The 26,143-nt window shown below is 40.6% G+C and overlaps 1 protein-coding gene across 2 annotated transcripts in view; it reads right to left on the reverse strand.

Moving 5' to 3' along the window:
* Positions 1–209: 209 nt before the first annotated feature.
* The window catches only part of DYRK4 (dual specificity tyrosine phosphorylation regulated kinase 4), a 28,340-nt gene continuing 2,406 nt past the window's right edge, over positions 210–26,143 (reverse strand). The window contains exons 3-11 of one of the 2 annotated variants that reach the window (XM_044226949.1): positions 23,542–23,678; positions 23,082–23,222; positions 21,033–21,171; positions 16,928–17,009; positions 14,188–14,360; positions 7,864–7,924; positions 4,168–4,297; positions 1,170–1,345; positions 210–454 (exon numbers count right to left, since the gene is read on the reverse strand). In XM_044226949.1, coding sequence (XP_044082884.1) covers positions 210–454; positions 1,170–1,345; positions 4,168–4,297; positions 7,864–7,924; positions 14,188–14,360; positions 16,928–17,009; positions 21,033–21,171; positions 23,082–23,222; positions 23,542–23,678 — 1,284 coding nt within the window. Of the gene's footprint in view, positions 455–1,148; positions 1,346–4,167; positions 4,298–7,863; positions 7,925–14,187; positions 14,361–16,927; positions 17,010–21,032; positions 21,172–23,081; positions 23,223–23,541; positions 23,679–26,143 lie in introns of both variants that reach the window. The other variant, XM_044226950.1, reaches the window with a different exon arrangement.

The following is a 26,143-nucleotide window of genomic DNA, read 5'->3' on the forward strand; positions in this document are numbered from 1 at the left end:
TTTTATCTGGTTCAGGGCACAAGGAGGGAGTGTAGGTGCAAGGACATTCTCATCATAATAGGAATCATGCTAACTGGCCATGTGAATAAAGTTTTTTTTTAAAACAAACCTTTATGCGTTAAAAAACAATCTGAAATATTGTACAATATAAGTGCTGTCTCTGATACAAATCACTGGTGGAAAGGAACAGGACACACTTTCAGCAAGGGTCATACAATAGGTGGTAAAATATTCATGTTCTTGGGTGATGAGTTTTTACTTTGTTTTCCTGGGGAGGTCTTGGACTCTTCTGGTCCAACAAATGCCTCTGGCTTTCCGGAAGCTTCTGTTAGTTGAGGCAGTGGGACAACTTCAGCTGCCTGCTGCAGAGAGCCCTGCTGATCACCCGAATTCTGAACCTGCTTAGTGAGGCCACATTTTATTTTGTCTGTAGTGTCTTCTTTGATGATCAGCTCTGCCGAAGGTGAGAGAAGACAGAAAGAACACATGTTCAGATGTGAATTATATTCTCCCCATTAGACTGTAAATCACTTTGGGAAAATCCTGGTTTTAATGATATGAAAACACACATTCTATGTGCTTTACAAATGAATAATGCTTAGACTAATGCCAGTGCTTATTCTAAGCACTTTACATTTATTAATTTCTCTGATCCTTTCCACAACCATAGAAAATAGACATTATCCCCTTTCTCATAAATGAAAAAACTGAGACACAGAGTGGTTAACTAAATTACCTAAGGGCCCACACATGGTAAATGGTAGAGCCAGAATTTAATCCCAAGCAACCTGACCCGGTAACCATAAACAAAACCACGAGGCCATATTGCATATAAAAGATACCTGCATAATGCTATACCCTGTCTGATAAGAATTCAAAAGGTAGTTATAGGTTGGGCAGAGGAGGACACAGTGAAAGAAAAGAAAGGAGGAGAAAGGGAATTGAGGACATGAGAAAAGTGGAAATTTGTGATGATAAGGGGGCAAGAAAGAAGCAAACCCACGAGTCTCCTGAAACAGGTTAAATCTCAAAAGTGAGAAATGGCTGGCTAGTAGTGATGTAGTCAGAATAATTATCCAGGGTTGAGTTCAGAGAAATTGACAGGAATCCTCTAGAGATAACCAAGCCCTGGACTACAGGAGGAGGACTGGCTATTTGAAGGGCTGTACCTTTTACGTCCAAATGATGATGCCCTTGAACCTTGGCCTTCCGAGTCTCAGAGGGGAGACAGAGACTGGTTTTCCTCAGGGTCTGGGGCCTGGACCGTGGTTTGAGATTCCGTGGCTCATGGATCCAAGCATGCTTGAGGGCCTGGTCAGGGGTCATGCGAAGAGAAGGTTCCCATCTATATAACAAAGCCCAGCATGGGTTATTGTTTTGCTTCCCTTTCTAATGTTGAAAACATTTTAAAAGACCCCAAAAAAGAACCTAAATAAGATATAATAAAAATGGTTCATTCTTAAAGAACCCATTTAAACCATATTATAACTCAAAGATATCATTGTAGAATAGAGATTACAACATATAAAAGTACCTGGAAGCGACTGTGAAGACAATCTTTGTGTGAAATTTGCATGATGAACCAGGGAATATATTAGAGCCCAAGTCTTCCAGGGTTCTTAGGATTTCTTTCTCAAGAAATATTACAGAAAATCTTAACCATATCTTAACCAATCTTAACCATCTAAATAAACTGAGATCAAAACAAAGAGATGCTTAATTTCAAGTTCCAAACTACAAAATCTGGGCCTTCAAATATATCCTATACAAAATTACGGAGTGCTAGAATATTAATATTATAAGGAGATTTGGGTATAATCCAGCCAAACAAAAGGCATCTGACAGAACCTTCAACATTGAATCCTTCTGCCATTCTGGAGTATTTTTAGTGACAAGGAGCTTAGTCACAGAATTAGCTATACCAATCTTGATAAAAACCAGTTCTTCAAAGTTCATTTTTATTGATCCAAAATTCACACTTCCCAGGAACTTTTACACTAGTAACTTTGACCCAGGTTCTAATTTTACCCATTAACATTACAATAGTCCTCCCTTACCCATGGGGTAACTTAACCCCGTGGATGCCTGAAAGCACAGATAGGATAAAACTCCACATATACTATGTTCTTTCCTATACATACATACCTATGATAAAACTTAATTTATAAATTAGGCACAGCAATATATTCACAATGATAACTAATAATGGGATAAACAATTATAACAATATACTAGAGTAAAAATGTGAATGTGGTCTTTCCCTCTCAAAATATCTTTTAGTGCTATACTCACCCTTCTTATGATGTGAAATGATAAAATGTCTATGTGATGAGATGAAGTGAGGTGAGTGACAGAGGCAGGGTGACGTAGTGCTAGGCTAGTGGTGGCTTTCTGACAAGACATCAGAAAGTCCATCTGCATCTGGACTGCACTTGACTACGGGTAACTGAAGCCACAGAAAGCAAAACTGGGGCAGAGGTGGGGGGTGCCTACTGTATACAGAATGAGACAACTAATCTTTTATGTCACAATCGTCCAACTATCCAAACACATGTACATCACTACTAAGTGTGGTCCTATAATAGGGTTGTCACCTTCCTAGATTGTCACCTTTCTAGAGGGAAATTTCAGCTGTTGTCTTACTGGTGTCCATTATGCTGGGAATGGCTTCTAGCTGCAGGTAGATGGCATTAATATTCTAGATTCATAAGGTCATAAGCAACTCAAGCTCCCAGTTCTTTTTCAAATGAACTGCTGCTGAGCTATAACTCCCCTCTCCTGAATTTCTCAAGTTGGCCTACAAAAACTTGACATAGGACTTTACATATACCCTTATTAAATTTAACTCAAAATGTTTAGTCTGTCATTCCAAAAATATGCTAATTAGGGAAAAAAAAAGGATAAGGTAATAGGCTCCATTAGCTTGATCACCTCTTGCAAGTTGTAAGCAACCAGCCCTTCACACTAAAAAAGAAAATTTCTTTCTTGGTTCTGAGCTGTGTTCTGGATGGTTGGGGTTTCTGGATAATTCATCACCATCTCAGTAGTGAGTTTCTGTCACTGTATGTGATGCGTACATTCATTCTGTTATGCACATTCATTCTGTAGTTAATGCACATTAATGTTAATGCACATTCATTCTCTAGCCTCAGCAAAAGGCTGGGGTAGGGGGATGGAGATAATGGATAGGATCCTTCTCTAGCTCCATTCTTAAGATGAGTAGCATGACTCTCTAGATGGGAAAACTTCTAGCAGTACTTGGTGGCCTATCCGCTGAGCCAGTAGCTTAATTCCCAGAGAGCACAAATACAAGAAGAGTATTTTGCTAAAACTACTCCATCCCACTGGAGGAATGAGAGAATATAAACATATGGTTTCAAAAATGCTTAACAATTATAGGATTGATACAGCTAAAAAGGCACCTTAGGAATACTTCATTATAAAGAGAAAGAAACTGAGGCCCAGAGAGAGACAATGACTGACCAAATATCACGTGGCTAATCTATTTGCCATTTAGTGGAGAAACACTTGCAAAACCTCTTTTAAAAGAATGACAAGAGCTAGTGTTTTTGAAACACTCGGCATTATTCTAAATGCTTTATGTACTATTCCTTTTTTTCATTATGACTTCATCAAAATACAGAACTAATTTCTAAGAGTCAAAATTAGCATATAGATTCTAAAAAAGCTGTACATAATAAATGCTTTATAAACCATCCCTTCCCTAATCCTTTCATTTAGGCTGTGAATCCTAGGGGAAGGAGGGGCGGAAACCATACACTGGGTGTGTATGCAAACAGTTACAACATGCAAGAGGTTTACCTCAGTTCCTGAAGCAGAAGCTATTTAGAACTGGTCTACAACTTTGCTGCCCAGGCAGTCTGAGAACAAGAAGGCAAACTCTACCCACACACTAATCCAGGGTAAGTCATTGAGCCTCAGCTTCCAAATCTCAAAATGAAGCAAATCCTCTGCCCTGCTAATCACCCAGGAACAGAAGAGAACAGTCTGATAAGGGAAAGTATTCTACAGACTCTCAAGCTCTATGGTCAGTATTTTTTATTTTTATAACTATGTTCCAGCCCCAGACTTTTCACCAGCAAACATGTGGGAAAATACAGTGTTTTAAGAGGAAACCCAGAGGCAAAGACACCCTTGCAAACTCACACCAAACACCTTCTGAGAAAGTCCAAGAAGCTGGTGTCGTAGGTTTTCAGCACCACCGTGAGATCCTTGGAATCCGGGTATCTTTTTTTCCCCCTGTTGTTGGTCATATTTTTAGGAAAACCTTTGGAATCTTTAGAAATACAACATTCTGTGTTTAGTTCCATGTGTTAATATACATTAGTCACATCAAACTGTTCACTCAACCATGCTGTTTCTTGGAGGGGTCTTTGCAGCTCTAGATCTGTCCTACACTAGCCCCCTCCACCACACACAAACACATGACTTCCATCTCAGTTAGACGGAAAGAGTCATATGTAGATTATGCAATGAATGCAATTAAACTTTACAAATAATTTTCCCCCACTCAGTATGTTCTGAGCCTCCTTCCCACCTCCCCAAATCAAATGGCTTAACCTTAACCAGGGTACAATAATAATTATAATGAATAATAAAAATAAATCTGAAGTGACAAAAACCCTCCGCTCTGAACAAAAAAAGGTATTGTCTATTCTTGGATTATCTATGCCCTTGTTCCTTTCCCACTAACCCAATAAAATAAGAATATGGAAGTATAAAAAGAAAGTCATTGTAGGAGAATCATCTGCTTTCAGAACTCTTTTATAAGCCACACAAGAAAACTAATCTCATTACTTTTTTATAGCCACATCAAAATTCTGTCCATAAATTGGAATGATTAAACTTGGTTTGTTGCTTAAGATACAGCTTGGAAATGACTTCCTTCAGTTATTTTTATTGATTAAAACTCTCATCAAATGTATTTATCATGCATGGAAAGAAGTCCTGGAGATGGCTCCAGAGGTTTCCCTAGAATATTCTGTGCAGTGCTTTGAAGGTGAGGTCACTCATCTGGACATCATGTTCAGAAAAGTTATGCATGTTTAGAAAAAGTGACCACTTATGCTCACACCTTGTAAATCTGCATATGGATAGATGTGAATATACACACACAGTTTACACATTGTACTGACTCCTCACAAAAACTCAGTGGGATTCACATGACATATTCTAGAAGGGCTTCAAGCCCTTCTATTACTTTTGTAATCAGTGCAACATGTGGGGCCTCAAAAAGAACATCTGCTCACACTGAATTCCTAGAAGAGACCACGAATTTGTATATGTGTGTATAGACAAACATGGGTATGTGTATTTACAGACATAAAAATGAGCTGGGGATATTGCATAGGGCATAGGTACTGTGAACTCCTACAGAACTCCTACAAACCCCTTTTCCTTTTTGACTATGACACCAGTGCTCCCATTGGATCCTACGTTTCTCTTTTACAAAAGACTGGATATTCAGGCTCACAGGCATAAATGACAGCTCCTGAAGTAATCACTATGTAATTGTTTTTCTTGTACATTTTTCCCTCACCTCTCTGACACTCCCCCATATTTAATAAATCTTTATTTCTCCATCCCCTTCTTGTGACCTGGAGCACCTAAATATCTTACTGCCTTTGAAGCAACATCATTTTGCTGCTAACAGGGGGTGTAAACTACAAGTAGCTGGGGGTTGAGGAGCTGTTGGCAGCCCAAATCTGGGGAAGGGAGAGTCAAGAGTTGAGGTGAACTAAGTGCTTCTCAAACTTATCAAAAGAATCACAAAGATCGTTCGTCAAAAACATACAGACTCTTGCACCCCACCTCAAATCTACTATATCATAGGTTACACAGGAAGATCATAAAGTTTAGCATTTTTGTCATGTCTCCAACTGATTCTTATAATCAGATAAAGTTTGGGCAATGCTGAAGAAGATGCCCATCCCGATAAAGCCCTTTCTTATGCAGGAATTGAAGTCATGTGGATATTGCTACCAAAACCACATCATTATTCTAAAGCCTCACTGATAATAAAAACCATTATCTATGAACCAGACCCTCTTACCAAGATGCCCTATATCCCTTTACTTTCAGAAGGACACTGAAGTGTCCTTCACAACGTATAATCTTAAATTTAGTGTTATAGGCTTAAGATATAGCTCTTCCCACAATGCCTTTGGCAAGAGGGAACAACAATATCCTCTTTTTTCCCCCTAAATCCTTTGAAATCCAGAAGGTTAAATTAGAAGTGGTGAATGCTAAAAGCGTATCTGGGGTTAAAAGACCAGTTCCATTGTTCTATGTATGTTACAAACAAGTCAGCTAGATCTTCCTGCCTCCCATCAGACTACCCCAGAAGAAGGGTTAGTGCATGGGTACTGTTCAAAGGCAGCCAGGATGCTGACTGTGCCCAAACAGAAGGTTTTGAAGCTCCAACCATGACTACAAGATGATGTCTCAACGATTTAACCTTTAGAATGGCAAGGGACTAACCAATCAGAAATGATGATAGCTTTGGTACTGAAACAGGGTCATGGAGGCCTCCCTGCTTGCCAGGGCTTAAACTTTTAGTTTCTGGATAATGGTGAGTCCAACGGGTCCTGGGAAAGGGGGCCAGGGAACCTGTAGCTGTGGAAGGGGCTTCTTACCAAATGGTGCAGAAGTAGATTACATTTTAATTCCCACATGACCGAACCAATGTATAGTGACTGACCATCAACATGACTAAAACCTTTTTGTCCAGGAATCCCCCATCAGGGTATTTTTAACTCTTTTATTGATAGGGCAAGCTGTGGAAAGAAAGTAAGAGATTTGCCCCATTTTGAAGGCACTCGAGTGGAAATAAGAGGTGAGAGGGCTAGGAACGATGGTGATTCCACAACCAATAGAAGCCTAGAAACTATCCTGATGAGACTGGCTGGTCAAAAATGTCATTCCAGATGGCGCAGAGCCCGCATCTGTGTCTATCTCATGTCTGGCTTCACTCCACTTGGCTGAACTTCTAGTCACTATGGATTTTTCTACACAATAAACCCTTAGGTTTTTGTGGGTCTTTAAAAGGATTTTAGATATGGGACTGACTTTATCTATTTGTACATAATGCTCTGGAAGCCCTGCCTCCTTGGACCTTGTTGATCTACCTGTCCATCTCATACAGAACCAGTCAAATAGAAAGGCAGAGAATCAGAAAATCCAGAGCCTGGGAACTATGATGGGGGGTGGGCAGCATGGGGCCATGGAGGAGGCTTAATTCCAGCAATTATGTAACTGTCCTATACATAACTGGCAAGTCGCAACATGTGCACAGCCAAACTGTTCTAACAGCCTTTATTTACCCATTTTATAGCAAAGTTGTGATGATTCTGGCATAGAAAAGATTTGGAGGATTAAGAGATTTTTCAGCAGGAAAGAATGATGTTTCAATAATCATAAAATGTAGCAAAGAAATTTCCCACTATTCTTAGAAAGAAGCTTCTGTTCTTTGATTTCCCTGCACAGTACATAGTGTGAAGGGGCAAGCTGCTTGCAGAAGTAAGGAGACTTTACAGGAAAGGGCATCATTATAGGCTTTGAAGTTTCAATTTCTGCTGATAGATCTTCTGAGCAGGAACCTGGTCATTTTTACGCCAAGACCTCCTTCCCAATGTGACTCCCCCAACTCATTTCCATCATACTTTCTGGTACCACTTTTCAGCAGCTTTTTCCTTTTCTAGCAGAAGTTCCTAATCACAGGTTGCCTTTGGGATGGGCCCAGCGCAAGAGCACTGAATGATGTTTAGGTATGGGGGGGTACCTCCAAGGTCTATGAGACTTCATCATCACAATTGGAGAAAGAGCATTAGACCTGGGACTTACCAAAGAATGTCTGTCTCCGGGAAGCCGTCTGAATGAAGTGGGTTGGTGGCAGGCCCAGCACCTTCAACAAGTACAATGCAGTGGGTTCATTCTTGTGGAGTCACACATTAGAGCTGGATGGGACTTTGGCCAAATTTTGCTTCTACAGATAAGGATCCGGATCCGGGGATATTAAGTGATAACCTCAAGCCAATGAGAAAAAGGCCCAGAGCATAGGTCTTCTGACTCCTAATTTAGGGCTCTTAGAGTATCCAGAGCATCAATATCAGTCATGTTATTCTAAATAAGCATTAAGACCAACTGGAGGTAGCCAACTTTTAATGGCGGCCAGATCTCAGTGTCAGAATAAATAAACCATTATATGTGCTGACCACCCTTGAATTAAGGAATGACATAGCCCAACTCTGAGAAGTAGAAATCACCAGATGAGTTTCAGTCTACTATATTAGAAAAGAAATGTGCACCACTTACTTATTCACCTTTACCCACTGCAGCCTATAGGGATACACAGAGACAGAGCACAGGTGTCATCCTCAGCCCTGGGTTACCTATCCTTGCAGCTGGGTTCCCAGCCACATCCATGCACAACCCTATCCTCCTCCTCTTCATTCTCAGTGACACTGAGATCAGGAGGAAGCTAAATCAGTTCTGGGCCAGGGGGACCTCAACCCAGATCCCATACTCTCCCGTTATTCTTGGTATTAGAAAAAGGATTGGTTCAGGAATGATTCATTAAATCATTCATCATCAACCTTAGAAGCCAAGTACTATGATCATCTCATTTTAGAGTGGTCCAGAGGGGGGAACTGACTTGCCCAAGAGAAAGGGCTAAGACTAGGCTCCATTTTCCTGATTCCCAGGGCAGTGTTCATTCCATCATAGATATCATTTATAACTACTATCACCTAAATTATTTTAATACTTATTAGTTTTAATCATGAAATGAAACTATGTTTAATAATTCTCAAGTTTATTTTTTTTTCAAATTTATTTATTTTCAGAAAAACAGTAAGGCAACCAGATTCATTTTATTCTTATGTACCAGAGGCAGTGGAACACTCAGTTTTGTGGGACAAAATTTTGTGAGACACCCACTTTCTTGGAGTAGCTCCTGTCAATGATAGTAAGGCAATAGATCTCAAATAAATGAGCTAGAAGGTAAAAAAAAAAAAAAAAAAAAGAAATGTATCTGAGGGGATGTATCTGAGGGGTTTGAAGTGGCGGGGGGTGGGAGGTTGGGGTACCAGGTGGTGGGTATTATAGAGGGCACGGCTTGCATGGAGCACTGGGTGTGGTGAAAAAATAATGAATAATGTTTTTCTGAAAATAAATAAATTGAAAAAATAATAATAATAATAATTCTCAAGTTTATGTGTGTGTCTCTCTGACCAGCTATTACTTTGAGTCGATCTAGAAAATAGAAATTTGGGATGGATAGACAGATAAACAGATATTAGATAATTAGGGAGATTAACATACACATACACACACACGCATAGATATATATATGTATATATATATGTGTATATGTATACATGTACATATATGGAGAGAGGGAAAATAGATCTTTGTTCATAGTAAAAATATCTAAAATATGAAATTTCTAAATTTTAGGGCTATTTTCTCCTGTTTTGTCTAATTTAGCTCCATAACACGATGTTTTTAAGAATACATAATAAATCATCATACAATGAGTCTTTTTTTAATATTATATTAGTCACCACACAGTACATCATTAGATTTTGAGGCAGTGTTCCATGATTCATTGTTTGCTTATAACACACAGTGCTCCATGCAATCCATACCCTCCTTAATACCCTTCACGAGGCTTATACATCCCCCCCAACACCCCTCCCTTCTAAAACCTTCAATTTGTTTCCCAGAGTCCATAGTCTCTCATGGTTCATCTCCCACTCTGATTTCCCTCTCTTCATTTTCCCCTTCCTTCTCCTAGTGTCCTCCATGCTAGTCCTTATGTTCCACAAGTAAGTGAAACCATATGATAACTGGCCTTCTCAGTTTGACTTAGTGAGTCTTGGAAAGACTTCTTATTGGAAGATATTCTTTCCAGAAAGCTGGGATAGTGAATGACTACTGACTGAACAATACATAGATTTGGATAGGTGTCATCTCTGGTTTTTACGTATTTCTGAGTACATTTGAAAGACTGGTATAATAGTTTCATTTTAAAATGTCACTATTCTAGCAAAAAGAGAAATTAAGAAAACAATTGCACCAAAATAATAAAATATCTAAGAATAAACTTAACCAAAGAGATAAAAGATGAAAAAATGCTTAACATCATTAGCCATCAGGGAATTACAAATCAAAGCCACAATGAGATACCACCTTACATCAGTTAGAATGGCAAAAATTAACAAAACAGGAAACAACAAATGTTGGTGAGGATGCAGAGAAAGGAGAACCATTTTACACTGTTAGTGGAATGCAAGCTAGTTCTATTTCCACTCTGGAAAACAGTATGGAGGTTCTTTAAGATGTTAAAAATAGAGCTACCCTACGACCCAGCAATTGCAATTTTAGGTATTTACCCCAAAGATACAAATGTAGTGAAAAGGAGGGGCACATGCACCCCAATGTTCATAGCAGCAAAGTCCACAATAGCCAAACTGCGGAAGAAGCCCAGATGCCCTTCAACAGATGAATGGATAAAGAAGATGTGATTCTATTTACGTGTGTGTGTGTGTGTATCACACTGGAATATTACTCAACCATCAGAAAGGATGAATATATACCATTTGCATCAACATGGATGGAACTGGAAAGGAATATGCTGAAGGAAATAAGTCAAGCAGAGAAAGACAATTATTATGGTTTCACTCATATGTGAAACATTAGCATATGAAACATTAGCAACAGCATGGAGGACCATAGGGGAAGGAGGGAAATCTGAAGGAGGAGAAATTAGAGATGGAGACAAACCATGAGAGACTATGGACCCTGGGAAACAAACTGAGGGTTTCAGAGAGTAGGGTCATTGGGGGATAGGGTAACAGGGTGATGGGTTTAAGGAGGGCACATGTTGTGATGAGCACTGGGTGTTATATGCAACTAATGGATCATTGAACACTACATCAAAAACTAATGATGTACTATACAGTGCTAACTGAACATAAAAAAAAAAAGAAAGACCTGTACTCTGAAAACTCTAAAACACTGATGAAAGACATTGAAAACAACACAAACAAATGGAAAAATATTCCATGTTCAAAGATTAGGAGAATAAAAACTGTTAAATATGTATGTGTGTGTGTGTGTATGTGTGTGTGTGTATCCTATACTATCCAAAGCAATATATAATTTAATGCAATCATTATCAAAATACAAACAGCATTTTCACAAAATTAAAACAAATAATCCCAAAATTTATATGGAACTGCAAAAGACCCCAAATAGGAAAAGCAATCTTGAAAAAGAAGAACAAAACTGGACATCTCACAATACCAGATTTTGAGATAAACTATAAAGGTATAGTAATCAAAACAGTACAGTGCTAGTGCAAAAATAGTCACATGGATCAAAGGAACCAAATAGAAAGCCCAGAAATAAACTTATGACTATATGGTCAATTAATCTTTGATAAAAGAGGCAAGAATATGCATGGAAAAAAGACAGGATTATACCAGTGAACAAAGATATTTGGACTATGAACAAAAATCTAATTTCTCTCTCTCTCTCTCTCTCTCTCTATATATATATATATATATATATATACACATATTTATTTATATATTCTATATGTATAAGTATATGTAGTATATATGTTAGTCTTCTTAATTATATATCTAATTTCTACCTATTATCTATCTATGCATCTATACATCCCAAATTTCTATTTTCTAGATCGACTCAAATGGTGTTAAGAAAACTGGACAGCAACATGCAAAAGAATGAAAATGGATCACTTTCTTACGCCATACACAAAAACACTTAAAATGGATTAAACCTAATGTGAGATCTGAACCCATAAAAATCCTAGAAAAGAGCATAAGCAGTAATTTCTCTGACATCAGCCATAGCAACATTTTTCTAGATATGTCTCCTAAGGCAAGGGAAATAAAAGCAAAAATAAACTGCTGGGACTACATCAGAATAAAATACTTCTTCGGCACAGCAAAGGAAACAATCAACAAAACTGAAAGACAACCTCCCAAATAAGAAAAGATATTTGTAAAGGACATATCTAATAAAGTGTTAGTATCCAAAATAGATGAAGAATTTACACAACTCAACATCTAAAAAATAAATAATCCAATTGAGAATGGACAGAAGACATAAATAGATATTTTTCCAAAGAAGACATACAGATGGTCAACAGTTACATGAAAAGATACTCAATATCACTCATCATCAGGGAAATGCAAATAAAATCCACAATGAGATGTTACCTCACACCTGTCAGAATGGCTAAAATAAAAAACACAAGAAACAACAACTGTTGGCAAGGATGTAGAGAAAAAGGAACCCTCGTGCACTGTTGGAGGGAATGCAAACTGGTGCAGCCACTCTGGAAAACAGTATGGAGGTTCCTCAAAAGATTAAAAACATAATTACCATATGATCCAGTAACTCCATTACTGGGTATTTACCCAAAGAATACAAAGGCACTAATTCGAAAAGATAAACACACCCCTATGTTTATTGCAGCATTATATACAATAGCCAAATTATGGAAACAACCCAAGTTGTCCATCAATAGATGAATGGATAAAGATACGGTGTGTGTGTGTGTGTGTGTGTGTGTGTGTGTGTATTTAGAGAGAGAGAGTGAGAGAGATGTATCCATATAAGAAGATGTGGTGCATATATATATTATGGTATATGTATGGATGCGGTATACATACATATACAAAGATGTGGTGTGTATATATAGATGTGGTATACAGATACACAACAGAATGTTACTCAGCTACAAAAAAGAATGAAATCCTGCCACTTGCAACAACATGGATGGATTTACAGAATATAATGCTAAGTCAGAAAAACACAATATAAACAGAATATATGAACAGAATATAATGCTAAGTCAGTCAGATAAACACAAATACCATATGGCTTCACTTATACTCAGAATTTTAAAAACAAAACAAATGAGCGAAGATAAATGAGACCAAAAAAAAATAATAAAACAGACTCTTAATTATAAAGAACAGGTGGTTACCAGAAGGGAGGTGAATGAAGGATGGGCGAACTAGATGAGGGGAATTAAGAATACACTTATAGCGTGGAGGACAAGGGGTGTTAGAGAGGAGAAGGGAGCTGGGGGAAATTGGAAGGGGAGGTGAATCATGAGAGACTATCGACTCCGAAAAACAGTCTGAGGGGTTTGAGGTGGCAGGGGGGTGGGAGGTTGGGGTACCAGGTGGTGGGTATTAGAGAGGGCACGGCTTGCATGGAGCACTGGGTGTGGTGAAAAAATAATGAATACTGTTATGCTGAAAATAAATAAATTAATAATAATAAAAAAAGAATACACTTATCAGGGTGCCTGTATGGCTCAGTTAGTTAAACATACAACTCTTGAATTTGGCTCAGGATGTAAGCTCAGGGTCATCAGACGGAGCCCTATGTTGGGCTCCATGCTGGGCATGGAGCTTCCTTAAGATTCTCTCTCTCGGGGCACTTGGGTGGCTCAGTGGTTTAAAGCCTCTGCCTTTGGCTCAGGTCATGATCCCAGGGTCCTGGGATTGAGCCCCATATCGGGCTCTCTGCTCAGCGGGGAGCCTGCTTCCCTTCCTCTCTCTCTGCCTGCCTCTCTGCCTACTTGTGATCTCTGTTTGTCAAATAAATAAATAAAATCTTTAAAAAAAAAAAAAAAGATTCTCTCTCTCTCCCGCTGCCCCTCCCCATCGACCCACCCTCGATTCATGCTTACGAGTACTTTCTCTCCCAAAAACTAAATAAATAAATAAATTAAAATAAAAGGAATACACTTCTCATGTTGAGCACTGAGTAATCTATAGAATTACTAAGTCATTACACATGAAACTAATATATTACTGTATGTTAATTATATAAGATTTTTGAAATGATTAAACAATAAAAACAAATAGAAATAAAAAAATAAAATGTCATAATATGGTGGAAGTTTCATCCTCTGCAACTACTTAAATGTATGATAAAAATGTTTGATGTTAAGGCAAAAGTGTATAGAGGTGCACGTAATTCCAAAGATACTTTTAGGGAACATCCAACAACAACAAAAAAGCACACGGGCCACTGCCCTACAACGACTGTGATGTAGCCCAGTGTTTGGGAGGGCAAGCTATCTACTATCCTGTAGCACTTCAGCCTTCCCCTCACCTCCATGATGCAGGCCAGCTGCTCCACTTCATTCTCCCCAGGGAACAGAGGGTATCCGGTGTACAGCTCAGCCATGATGCAGCCCAGGCTCCACATATCAATGGCCATGTTGTAGGGATGGCCCAGGATCACCTCTGGGGATCTATAGAACCGGCTTTGGATGTAGGTGTACACTGGGAAAGAAAGAGAACCAGCATGTAAAATCCTTCTCTCCAAAACACACTTCTCCAGTATACCTTCTCAGGTGAAGGTCGAGGATAACTAAGACTCCCCTCCCCTTTTCACTCTCCAGGCTTTGCAGGGAGATGGAAGTACAGCTGACCAGCACTTCTTCTTCTTCTTTTTTTTTTTTAAAGATTTTATTTATTTATTTGACAGAGAGATCACAAGTAGGCAGAGAGGCAGGCAGAGAGAGAGAGGGAAGCAGGCTCCCCGCTGAGCAGAGAGCCCGATGTGGGGCTCGATCCCAGGACCCTGGGATCATGACCTGAGCTGAAGGCAGAGGCTTTAACCCACTGAGCCTCCCAGGAGCCCCTGACCAGCACTTCTGAGTCAAGGTACATGTATAATCTCATCAAATCTTCATAGCAACCTGAATATCATATGGTGTTACTATGCTCACTTTATTGGTCAAGAACTCTTAACGTAGGCATTGTTCTAGGGAAGGACATTTAAATCAACCAAACTGTATTAAAAAAGGAAACAGATTAATATAATGCTAAATTTTCAAACTATCATGTTAATTTTGGGTAGCTATCTTCTGGAAGTATTGTGATTTGGCAAGGAAAGAGTCATAGTAAAATGGAAAAAGAAACACACAAAATGTGTACTCTCCTAGTGTGTCTTCAGTATATTGTGTGCATTGTGTTGTATAACATATAGGAGGAAGGGGCCCCAGAGTCTCAACAGATGAAGCCGTACAGAAGACAGTATGGTGGGAAGCCTAGATTTTTCAGAGGTGAGAGAAACGGGACACTATAGTTACTTCCGCAAGCTAACATTCTTTACCTAGATGCTGGCAGGGCAAGGATTCTGTAGTCACTTCTCTGTTGTTTGGATTGGTTACAGTAAAATACAACAATTTTGTGATTTAAAACAAAGTAAAGATATAACAAAAATGACTTTAACATGCTGCCTATGTACAAAATGCATTTGATGTACCTTGCAATCAAAGGACATATATACCCAGCATAACTTTGAAAAATAGATTTAATGGACACTCCTATAATCCTTAACGTGTGGGTGGCTCAGTCAGCTAAGCAATCTGCCTTCGGCTCAGGTCATGATCCCAGGGCCTGGGATCCAGTCCCTCATTGGGCTCCCTGCTCAGCAGGGAGCCTGCTTCTCCCTCTCCCTCTGCCTGCCACTCTCCCTGCTTGTGCTCACTCCCTCTCTCTGTCAAATAAATAAATAAAATCTTAAAAGAGAAATCTTTACCATGTGCCAGGCACTATTCCAAGTGCTTTATAGAAAGCAACTCTCAGTCTTTCAACAATCCTGTGAAGTAGGTGCTATTACTGTCCCCATCTTACAATGAGAAAACTGAGGCATACAAAGATTCAGGAAATTATCAAGGTCATTCAGTGATAAGTGGCAGAGCTGGGATTTGAACTCAGGCTGTTCAAGTCTAGTATCCATACTCTATACAGCCTCATGGTTAAAATAAAGATAAAGGGAACTCAAAAGATACAGAAAGGGGGAAATGACTATCCATAAGGAAGGACAGGATCATTACACATTCTGTTCGGAGCATCCTGGCAGCCAAGGCAAGAGGCTGCACAGCTTTCGTGGCTGAGAAGAGTAAGCAGACGGGTACTCTGTGGGAGGCAGCCTGTTTTCTAGCTGGAATTTCTTATGGGTTCTATACATAAAAGACAAATGTGTGTCTTCAAAAGTAGTACTGCAGAATATGTGGAAACAGCCATCTGGTAGTCTTGTCTTTGGCCTCAGGAGGCTTCCTCTGACATGCCCTGCCACCTTGAAGGCAGGTCCCAAGCCCCTCTTTGCTTTGCTCCTAGCACAGTCTGCCCATACTCATAATCACTGTACCTGTTACCTTCATATCTTTGTTTCTTCCACTGAACTGTAAGCAAACAGAGCACAGGACATGTTTGGTTTTTTTGTTCCTGTAACCAGAATGGTAACAGACCTGGAGAAGATACTCCATCAGCATTTATTAAATGGTACATGTTCTTGCCATTGAACTTGATAGAAGTCAAAAGAAGAGGCACTTAAATCAAGTTCAGTGATGTTTGTGCAAAGGTACCCCAACGCTGTTTTCTGCATTCTAGCTTGGGAGAAAATAGTCTTGAGAGCTTAGGGCCATGAATCCCAAACCTCAGAATAGCTGTGTGTTCTACAGTGCAGACTGCTGAGGTGTCCCCCAGAAATTTAGATTCAGTACATCTGGGGTGAGGCCCTGGGAGCTGTAAGTTTTCAGAGGCCTCTAGTAATTTAGATGCACATCTAGTTAGTTTTGGGGGTCAGGGCTCTGGGGTAATTCCAGATACAGAATTTAAGAGCTGCAAAGGACCCTTGTAGAATTTGAGTCCAATCTTCTCATTTTATAGATGAGGAGACTTAGGTTCAGAGAAGTGAAACACTGTGTTCAAAATCACACCAGCAATTGTTATGGCTGAGCCCATACTAGAACCCAGGTGACCCCACATCAGAAGTGGTCCTTCAATAAGTGAAAGAAATCACAATAGGAAAATTCAGAAAGGGATCAGAATGGGCCTACCTTTCTGGTGTTCATAACAACTTGATCCAAAGTCAATGACTTTAACAGAGACTTGGCCCTTTTGGTATAACACTATATTCTCCTAGAGAGAAGGAGAAAGACAGATGTCAGTTTTTTTTTTTTTTTAAGATTTTATTTATTTATTTGACAGAGAGAGATTACAAGTAGGCAGAGAGGCAGGCAGAGAGAGAGAGAGGAGGAAGCAGGCTCCCTGCTGAGCAGAGAGCCTGATGCGGGACTCAATCCCAGGACCCTGAGATCATGACCTGAGCCGAAGGCAGCGGCTTAACCCACTGAGCCACCCAGGCGCCCCTAAAGAAAGAATTCTTAAGACGTCTCTGGTGCAAAAAGGTGGTTTATTAGAGCACGGGGACAGGACCCGTGGGCAGGCAGAGATGCAGCTGCCCAGATGTCAGGTTTTAATAATGTTGCTCTACACAAGCTACTTACCAGAATGCCTACCATCCTCTGGGACCCAGTTCAAAACGTGACTAGCTCCAAGCTGGCCTCCTCCCATATCTCCAGACACCATGTTCTCCCCGCTCCTCTGACTCCATTCAATCTGTGGTCTGTACCTCTTATTTTGACCCAGCATTGACTGCCTGGAAGTATTTCTTTTGAACATATTTTGTCTCCTTCCCCATAGAGAATGTGTAACTCCTGAACCCCATTTTTATCTCCTTAGCACCTGACTCTATCTCTTGCTTGCATAAGGCCTTAGAAATATCATTGCCTAAGTCTAATGTTTCTAGTAAATGTTCCTCCAACATACTGATATGTCAGTAATGGATTTAAAAAAAAAGTCAATAATTCATTTTGAGTTGTGATTCTTTCACTGACTTTGGGGAAAATGTGAAACCAGGGTCCCCAGAGAGCTGTGGTTAAGGAAGCATAGCCCCTGGGCTTTCCGAGCACGAGGGTGTACTACCTCGGGCTGGAGTTTAAAAGTCATGTTTTCACAGTTCTCAATATCAGATGAATCGACTATCATGAGTATCAGATGAATTAGTTGTTTACTGAGTCCCTTAACTTTCTAGATATGACCCAGCAGGCCAGGTCTGAAGCCTCTGGCACCACAAATCAAATTTAGTCCATATTCCTTTCCTAAAGAATATCTATATTAACTGGAAGACTTCAATCAGCCAAAGTCTGTAAAAAACAGACATTACTGGTGTATCTCCAGACCAATGCAAATGTTCCGTAACTGAATGGCGTAGGCCTTCCCATCATATTGACAGAATATAGCTCTAGAGAGGGGATCAATGCATCAAGCCGTAACAGCTCATCAAAACTATCCTTTGAGTCAATAACTCCTGGAATCTTTTTTAAAAAATTCTTAAATTCAATTAATTTACATATAGTCTATTATTCATTTCCAATAGAGTTCAGTGGTTCATCAGTTGTATATAACACCCAGTGCTCATTATATGAAGTGCCTCCTTAATGCCCATCACCCAGCTACTGCATTCCCCTACACCCCACCCCTCCAGCAGCCCTCAGTTTCCTATGATTAAGAGTCTGTAATGATTTGTCTCCCTCTCTAATTTTTCTCGTTTTATTTTTCCCTCCCTTCCCCTATGCTCATCTGTTATGTCTCTTGAATTCCACATTGAATGAAATCATATAATTCTCTTTCTCTGATTGACTTATTTCACTTAGCCTAGCACCCTCTAGTTTCTTCATCCACATAATTGCAAATGGGAAGACTTCATTTCTTTGATGCCTGAGTAATATCCACTGTATATATAAACCACATCTTCTTTATCCATTCATCTGTCAATGGACATCTGGACTCTTTTTCCATGTTTGGCTATTGTGGACATTGCTGTTCTAAACACTGGGGTGCAGATGTCCCTTCACAACACTACATTTGTATCTTTGTATAACCCCCCGATTCTTGATCTACCATCACCAAGCACTCTCCTGGTTGCATGCACACTTTTTTACTGGGTATGTATATTCTAGTTTACTATTTCTCAAAGAAATCCACTATGTCATGTGAATTTCCTTGCTTAAGGTCAGTCTTCTAAGCCCAAAACCATGGATGTAGTGACCCTTTGAAGCGACAAAGCTGAGGATTAGGAACTTGAATGTGAGAATAAAACAATGTATCACCAGTCGTGTGAGACTCCACCAGTAAGCCCTGAGAGAATATCTCTATCTTGTCAATATTGGATTGTAAAAATATCCCAAATTTGCCCAATGAGTTACAGTTTTTAAAAAAATATATATATTGTTTTGGTATGGAGGTTCCTCAAAAAGTTAACTGTGGAAAGAGCCAAGTTGCCCTTCAATAGATGAATGGATAAAGAAGATATGGTCCGTTTATACAATGGAATATTATGCCTCCATCAGAAATGATGAATACCCAACTTTTGTATCAACATGGACAGGACTGGAGGAGATTATGCTGAGTGAAGTAAGTCAAGCAGAGAGAGTCAATTATCATATGGTTTCACTTACTTGTGGAGCATGAGGAATAACACGGAGGACATTTGTAAGAAGGAGGCGAGAAGTAAGTTGGGGGATATTGGAGGGGTAGACAAACCATGAGAGACTGTGGACTCTGAGAAACAAACTGAGGGTTCTGGAGGGGAGGGGGTTGAGGAGTTGGGTGACCCCGGTGGTGGGTATTAAGGAGAGCATGTATTGCATTGGAGCACTGGGTGTGGTGCACAAACAATGAATCTTGGAACACTGAAAAAAATTAAATTTAAAAAAATAGATTTACCCTATAATCCACCACTGGGTATTTACCAAAAAATAATTCAAAGGGATGTATGCACCCCTAAGTCTATAGCAGCATTATTTACAATAACCAAATTATGGAAGCAGCCCAAGAGTCCATCAACTGAAGAATGGATAAAGAAAAGGTGGGAGATATATAGATACAGATATAGATATAGATATAGATATAGATATTACACACACACAATAGAACATTATTCAGCCATAAAAAAGAATGAAATTTGCCATTTGAAACAATGTGGATGGAGCTAGAGAGTGTAATGCTAAAGGAAATAAGTGAGATGAAGAAAAATACCATGTGATTTCACTCACATGTGGAATTTAAGAAACAAAGCAAAAAAACGAGAGGAAGAAAGAGAGAGACAAACCAAGATGTTTCTTAACAGACTCAAACACAGAGAACAAACTGATGGTTATCAGATGGAAGGTGGGTGCAGGGATGGGGGTAATAGATGATGGGGATTAGAGAGTACACTTATCATGATGAGCACCAGTGTAGTATGGAAATGTTGGAGTCACTATATTATACACGTGAAACTGATATAATGCTGTATAAACTATACAGGAACAGAAAATAATAAAAAATTAACTATTTCAGGGAGTGTGAGGAGAAGGGAGGGAATGAGGAAAATTTAAGGGATATTTACATATCTGTGAGAGCCATGTTGTTTTTGGAACCAGATCCTGAATGCCTACTTCATATCCTTATCCCTTTCCCCTAGCTACCTCCCCACACTCCTCAAGTCTGCAGTCATTAACCCTTCTAACAAGCATTTACTTGTTGCCTACCATTACTATTGCCAGGTACCATGATAGATCCTGGGAATTAAATGGTGAGAAGACATGGTCCCTGACCTTGGGGGAGCTTGCAGTCAGTGGAAGATAAAGAAAGCATCCTTACATAGCAACCAGAGCAATAATAGAGCTAAGAATAGAACACCAGCAGGACATGTGGGAAGGGCACGTCATTTGGAGCAAAGGATTTGCTATACCCTAGGACCAACTCAGAGTACAGTGGATAAAGTCAGGGTTTAGTACAGAGGTTCTCCATCTACCCACATAACATATGTCTCTGAACACCCCTAAGCTCCCTGTAGGAAAGCCCTCAGACCTTCCTGCTCCCGTCTGTCTTGATGATAAACCATTGCCCTGATGATGATAAAGCATTGTCCTGATATCTGCCCCTTAGTCTTCATTGCACTGTTCTTGGATTACACAACATAAAAACATAACTCCTTGGCTGCCGCCCTGGAACCTTGGCCATGATGGCTTCCCAGTTACCACTGGAGAACAGAATGGGGCGAACCATTTCTGAGGGTCGGAACCGCTCCCTTGGCAGGACAGAGCTTGTACTCACAGGCTTGAGATCACAGTGAATGATTTTCTCTACGTAAAGCATTTGCAAACACTTCAAGACAGAGAGGGTGAAGCGCCGAACTATCGACAGACTGAAGCCTTGAAAGCTGTTATTCTTCATCAACTCATATAAGTTGATTCTGAAAAAGGGAGAGAACGTGAGGTGTGTGTATCAGTGCAGAAGATATACTGCTGAGTTTGAGTCTACAAGCAATCCCATATCATCTTGTTTCCCTCTGGGAGTAGGCAAGCCTCAGACCAGAGGCAGGGCTTTCCATGTCCTACATACTCAACTTTTCCCATGATTCTTGGGGGACCCAAGAATCACTGTGCTGGCCTCTCAGATGTCCCCTTGTTTCTTATGTGGCAATATCATTTAACCACTTTGTTACACATGTGGGTGTTAAAAGGTTGGGCCAAACTTCTGAGATATTCGTAGTTTCTCAGGCCCTTCAAAGAGATCCAGGAATTCCACCACCCAAACAAGTGGCCACTCCTACCCCCCGAGCTAATAAGGCTATCTAAAACATCTAAAGGTTCCTGATGGTAAGGGGATAAGAGAGTGGGCAGGTGGGGGTTAAGGCAAATGGAGAAACCCTACCCTATCTCAAGTGAGCCTGGATGCTTGGTCCCATCCAACTATAGCCTTGCAGAAATGATTTACTCTTGCTAGATTATCCTAAAATTTTCTAGACAGGCAGAAGCCTGCACTATTGTATAAAAACCTTTTATATTATGTGAAATCTGATGACTTACAAATATTGGAAACAAATGCAAAGCATTTTAACAAGAAAAACGGTTCTGTGGGCTACCAGTTTGTGACTCTGCAAACTGTTAAGATCGGAAGAGGAGAGAAAGAAGGGCACAGCCCAGAGACAACTCTGCATCAACTTCTTCCCAGTTTCCCCCGATCTTCCATTTGTAAGCTTTCTTGAACTCTGGAAGTATTTAGGAAGCCATTTATTCAAAAAAAAAAAAAAAAAAAAAAAAGGAAGCCATTTATTCTTGAGGAGCACAGGGGAGATGTGAAGCTCTAGCCTCATCCTGACTACCTGTGTGACCTTGGGAAACTCCTAACCTCTCTGGTCTTTGGATTCTCCCTCTGCACTCCTGTCCCTCCTCACTTCTCAAAGCTCTTTTAAATACAAAGATATCTGACTGTGACTGTGAATGTGAGTAATGGTCTAGAAAGGCATCCTGGCTTGTTCATTTTGACAGAAGAAAGATAATTCACCTCTGCATACTGGAAAGTGGACCACATTTTGTAGTCATCAGAGGTGCTGAGAAAAGTATCAATGTTCCTTCTGATTCAAATTTCCCTGGTTCCTAGAATTTTACTAACAGCAGTGGTGTCATGGGAGCACCAAGCTACCGGCTCAGTGAATCCCATACTACTGAGCCCCTTGGGAGTCTACCCTAATTATGCCCCTTTGCTAAATTCTTTCTGGGTTTTTGGTTTTGTTCAAATTATGGAAGATGATCTTCTCAGAGAGACAAGTAATTAAATTAGCATGCCCTTCCAATTAGCACACCCTTCTGGCTCCAATATTCAGAAAGGTGATGCTAATCTATTTCAGTCAGATTCTGTTTCCTGACCAAAAATATCTGCTCCTATCCTGATTTGCTCAAAATCAAAGTCCTCCCCCCCCACCCCCGGGAATACTAGCTGCCTGCTCCCTTGGGTTCCAAACTCAGCACCACAGGATTATAAAGCCAGTGAGTGGGGACATGGTGGCATAGGATAATCCCTTTCAATATATTTCTGTTTTAGTCTTGAGGGAAGAGGACTTGTATTGGTTATGTCACCCAGTTTGGCACCCAAAACTGAGGCAGCACATCCTGAGTATGCTGGCAGGCGACAGATGTGACTGAGGGATGGGGTGAGATAGACAGCTTTGTGTCAGCTCCATTGGCTCCCTGCCCATCGTGTCCACTCTAGTCATCAAAAGCCCACATCTAGAAAAACCTAGGGTTCTGTCCTCAAAGTTTCTCTTCTGTCACCTTAAGCAACTTTTCAAAAGAAAATAAATTAAAAGAAAAAGCAGCTGACCCCAGGAGTTCAAAGGAGATGCAGAGATGATTGCGAAAATAGAAAAAGTCCTTCATGTGCACCACATTATGGGTGTTGTCTTTGTCCTTCCTTCTGAGAGCTTCCAGGATCTTCAGCTCCACCAGGGCCTGGTGGTGAAATCTGAAGTGGCAGGGGAGTGGCAGGGAGGATAGGGAATGGGGACAAAATTCACAGAGTCACGTCATACTGCAGCTGTTAGCCCCTTTCTCCAGCCCCTCCCCATCGCACCAACAAGAGTCCAGGGGGTGTGGGTAGAAAGCACTAAAGCATCATATTCTTGTCTCCTCTTTGCCCCATTGTGGAATCAGATAATTAGAGAAAGAGGAAAGGACAAGGAAGATCAGAGAAAAAGGCAGAGTCAGGAAGGGTTGGCATTGTGAAGGGGCCAGAATCATGTAGACCACCCCTCCCATGGCCCAGGCCATCTACCAAACCACACCTCTTCTTGTTCCTGATGATTTTCAAGGCCACCAACTCATTGTTTTTGTGATCCAAGCACTTGGCCACCTGTCCAAAGGACCCTTTCCCGATCATCTCCAAAACCTCATAGCGGTAGGCAATGTGGTCATGCAGGACCTGCAGAAGCCAGACCAGGGTAAGGAACAGAGCCGTAGGCTCTGGGGTGTCCCTGATAGTGGTGTCCCTGTGTCAGGCCCTGGTTTACCCCCGGGGGAACTTTCTGAACTGCACCAGGTGTTTGTGCAACTCCAAACCACCTCTCCTTACTGCTGCATTGGTCAGGTGGCTGCTCAGATCCCAGGCTTCCAATGTGGCATCAGGAAGGTCCCACAAGGCCCTATCCATGTCAGGCAGTGCAAAGAACATTGGATGGTCTTTAGAAAACTTGGGTTCTAGGGATGCCTGGATGGCTCCGTTGGTTAAGTGTCTGCCTTGGGCTCAGGTCATGATCTCAGGGTCCTGGGATCGAGTCCCACATCAGGCTCCTTACTCAATGGGGAAACTGTTTCTCCCTCTGTCTGCCTCTCCTCCTGCTTGTACTCACTCTTTCAGACAAATAAGTAAATAAAATCTTTAAAAATAAAAAATTTTTAAAAGGAAAAACTGGGTTCTAGTCCCAGTCCTGCTATCATCTCTGGTCGGTGGGAAACAACCCACCTATGTGGGAACCTGTAAAGTTAAGATGAGTGAACAAAGTAGTTCTAAGGTCCCTTTCAGTTTGGATATTTCATAATTCTTGAATGCAGCTGAGCAGCAGCCTCAGTTTGGGGAAAGTTCTATTTCAGACCCTAGGTGTGTCTCCAGCAATCAAACAAGGCTTCCTGTCTGTTCTGCCTCTTCCTGGTCAGATCTGGTTCTCCTCTTGACTTACCCAGATTTAATTCTGATGTGAGAGTTAGCAGTACAGAACTTGAACCTTCCTGAACTAAGAGGAGAAAGATTTTCCAAGAGCCAGAGTCACCCACGCCCCTCCATGGGCTGGGAACTAGAGAACAGGTGTTTATTCAAAGCAACAGGAAATTTTTAATTAAAAAGACTTTATCTCCATATCTTCAGACAAGTCACTTTCCCAATCTGAATTGAGTGCCCTCATCTGTAACTGAAGGTCCTAGATAACAACCTCTAATGCCTTCTAGTTTTGAGAATCTCTGATTCCCAGCTTTGCCCTCAGGAATTTGGGAGAGGTGAAAGACATGTGTTTGTGCACAAGTCCTCAGGGTGTGTTTGTGATTCCATGCTGCTGGTTCATTTATACAGCAAGAATCAGGATCATGCATATCAACAGGTATGTTACTAATACGTGGACATGGATTACCCTACTTGCAAAAGTTTGTCGTGACAATGTACAGGGAAAGGGCAATGGACAAGTTCTGCACATGTTGGCATAAAGGTATTTTGCACGGGTCACCAATTTGGCTGTATCATAATTATTCATCTACATGTCAACTTTGACATTGATTGTTATTACTTGAGGCCAGGAACCAGGTTGTACTCATTTCTGTAGTTCCTTTTATATTTCCAGAGTCTGGCACATGCTCAAGTGTATGAAAGGTTCTCAAACAAGTATTCAGCTAATAATGGCTGACAGAATAGAAATGAGAACGCAGTTGTGCTGCTTGTTTGGGAATTTGGCATGCGTTGGACTGAAATGGAGATGGAGATTTTGATTATGCAGTGAGCATGCATTATCCCCGTGCCTGCCTCCACCAGTAACATTGATCCCTAATATTTGAGACTGAGGAACTGAACTGCAGTGAATTAATATAAAGGTATTGCTGACATTGCTGGGGAATTTCCCAGAGATCCTACGCCCAGGTGGGGTCGGGGTGGAGGAGCTAAAGGTGTCCAGATGAACTGAACTAAGGTTTGTATTGGAGATTCTTAACTAAGGATCCCTTAACAATCCACTCCTCTTTGAAACTTTATGTATGTTCAGGATGCCTTTTCTAGGATGAGGACTTATAGCATATATCAGACTCCCAAAGGGATCCTTGGCCTAAAAATGTTGAGAACCAGGGCACTAGATGAGAATCTGTGCCAGAAATTCTAAAGCCTTCCTTCTCCGAGTGTGACCCAAGGACCAGCAGTGTGGGCATTGCCTGGAAACTTCTGAAAAAGGCAATATCTCAGATTCCACCCCACACATGCTGTATAAAAATCCACATTTTTAACAAGATCTCCAGGGGAACTGTGTGCATAGTAAAGCTTGAGACACATGGCTCTAATTACTTATAAGAAATATGTTCTTCTCTGAAGCTATCGAAGACCAATCTTGTCTTCTTTAAATGTAACCACATTGTGAGGAAATGTCCAGAGGAGGAAATTCCCAGCAGCCTATAACTGGTGGACTAAGCATCATGTATCTGGACATTTTCAGAAGTGGAAATTGCTTTCTGAAGCAAAAGAGACACTTTCCACTGCCCAGATTTTGCCTTCAGGCTGATAAGAGGCACTGTCCTGGTTAACCCCAGAGATGCAATCAGAAGAGGAGAAGGAGAGATCCCCTTCCCAGGATCCATCTCTGGGAAATTGAAAGGAGTCAAGGGACTACAGTGACAAGAACTTTTTCTGGTTGTGGAGAA

Source organism: Neovison vison, chromosome 12, assembly GCF_020171115.1.
Source record: "Neovison vison isolate M4711 chromosome 12, ASM_NN_V1, whole genome shotgun sequence".
NCBI classification, from domain to species: Eukaryota; Metazoa; Chordata; class Mammalia; order Carnivora; family Mustelidae; genus Neogale; species Neogale vison.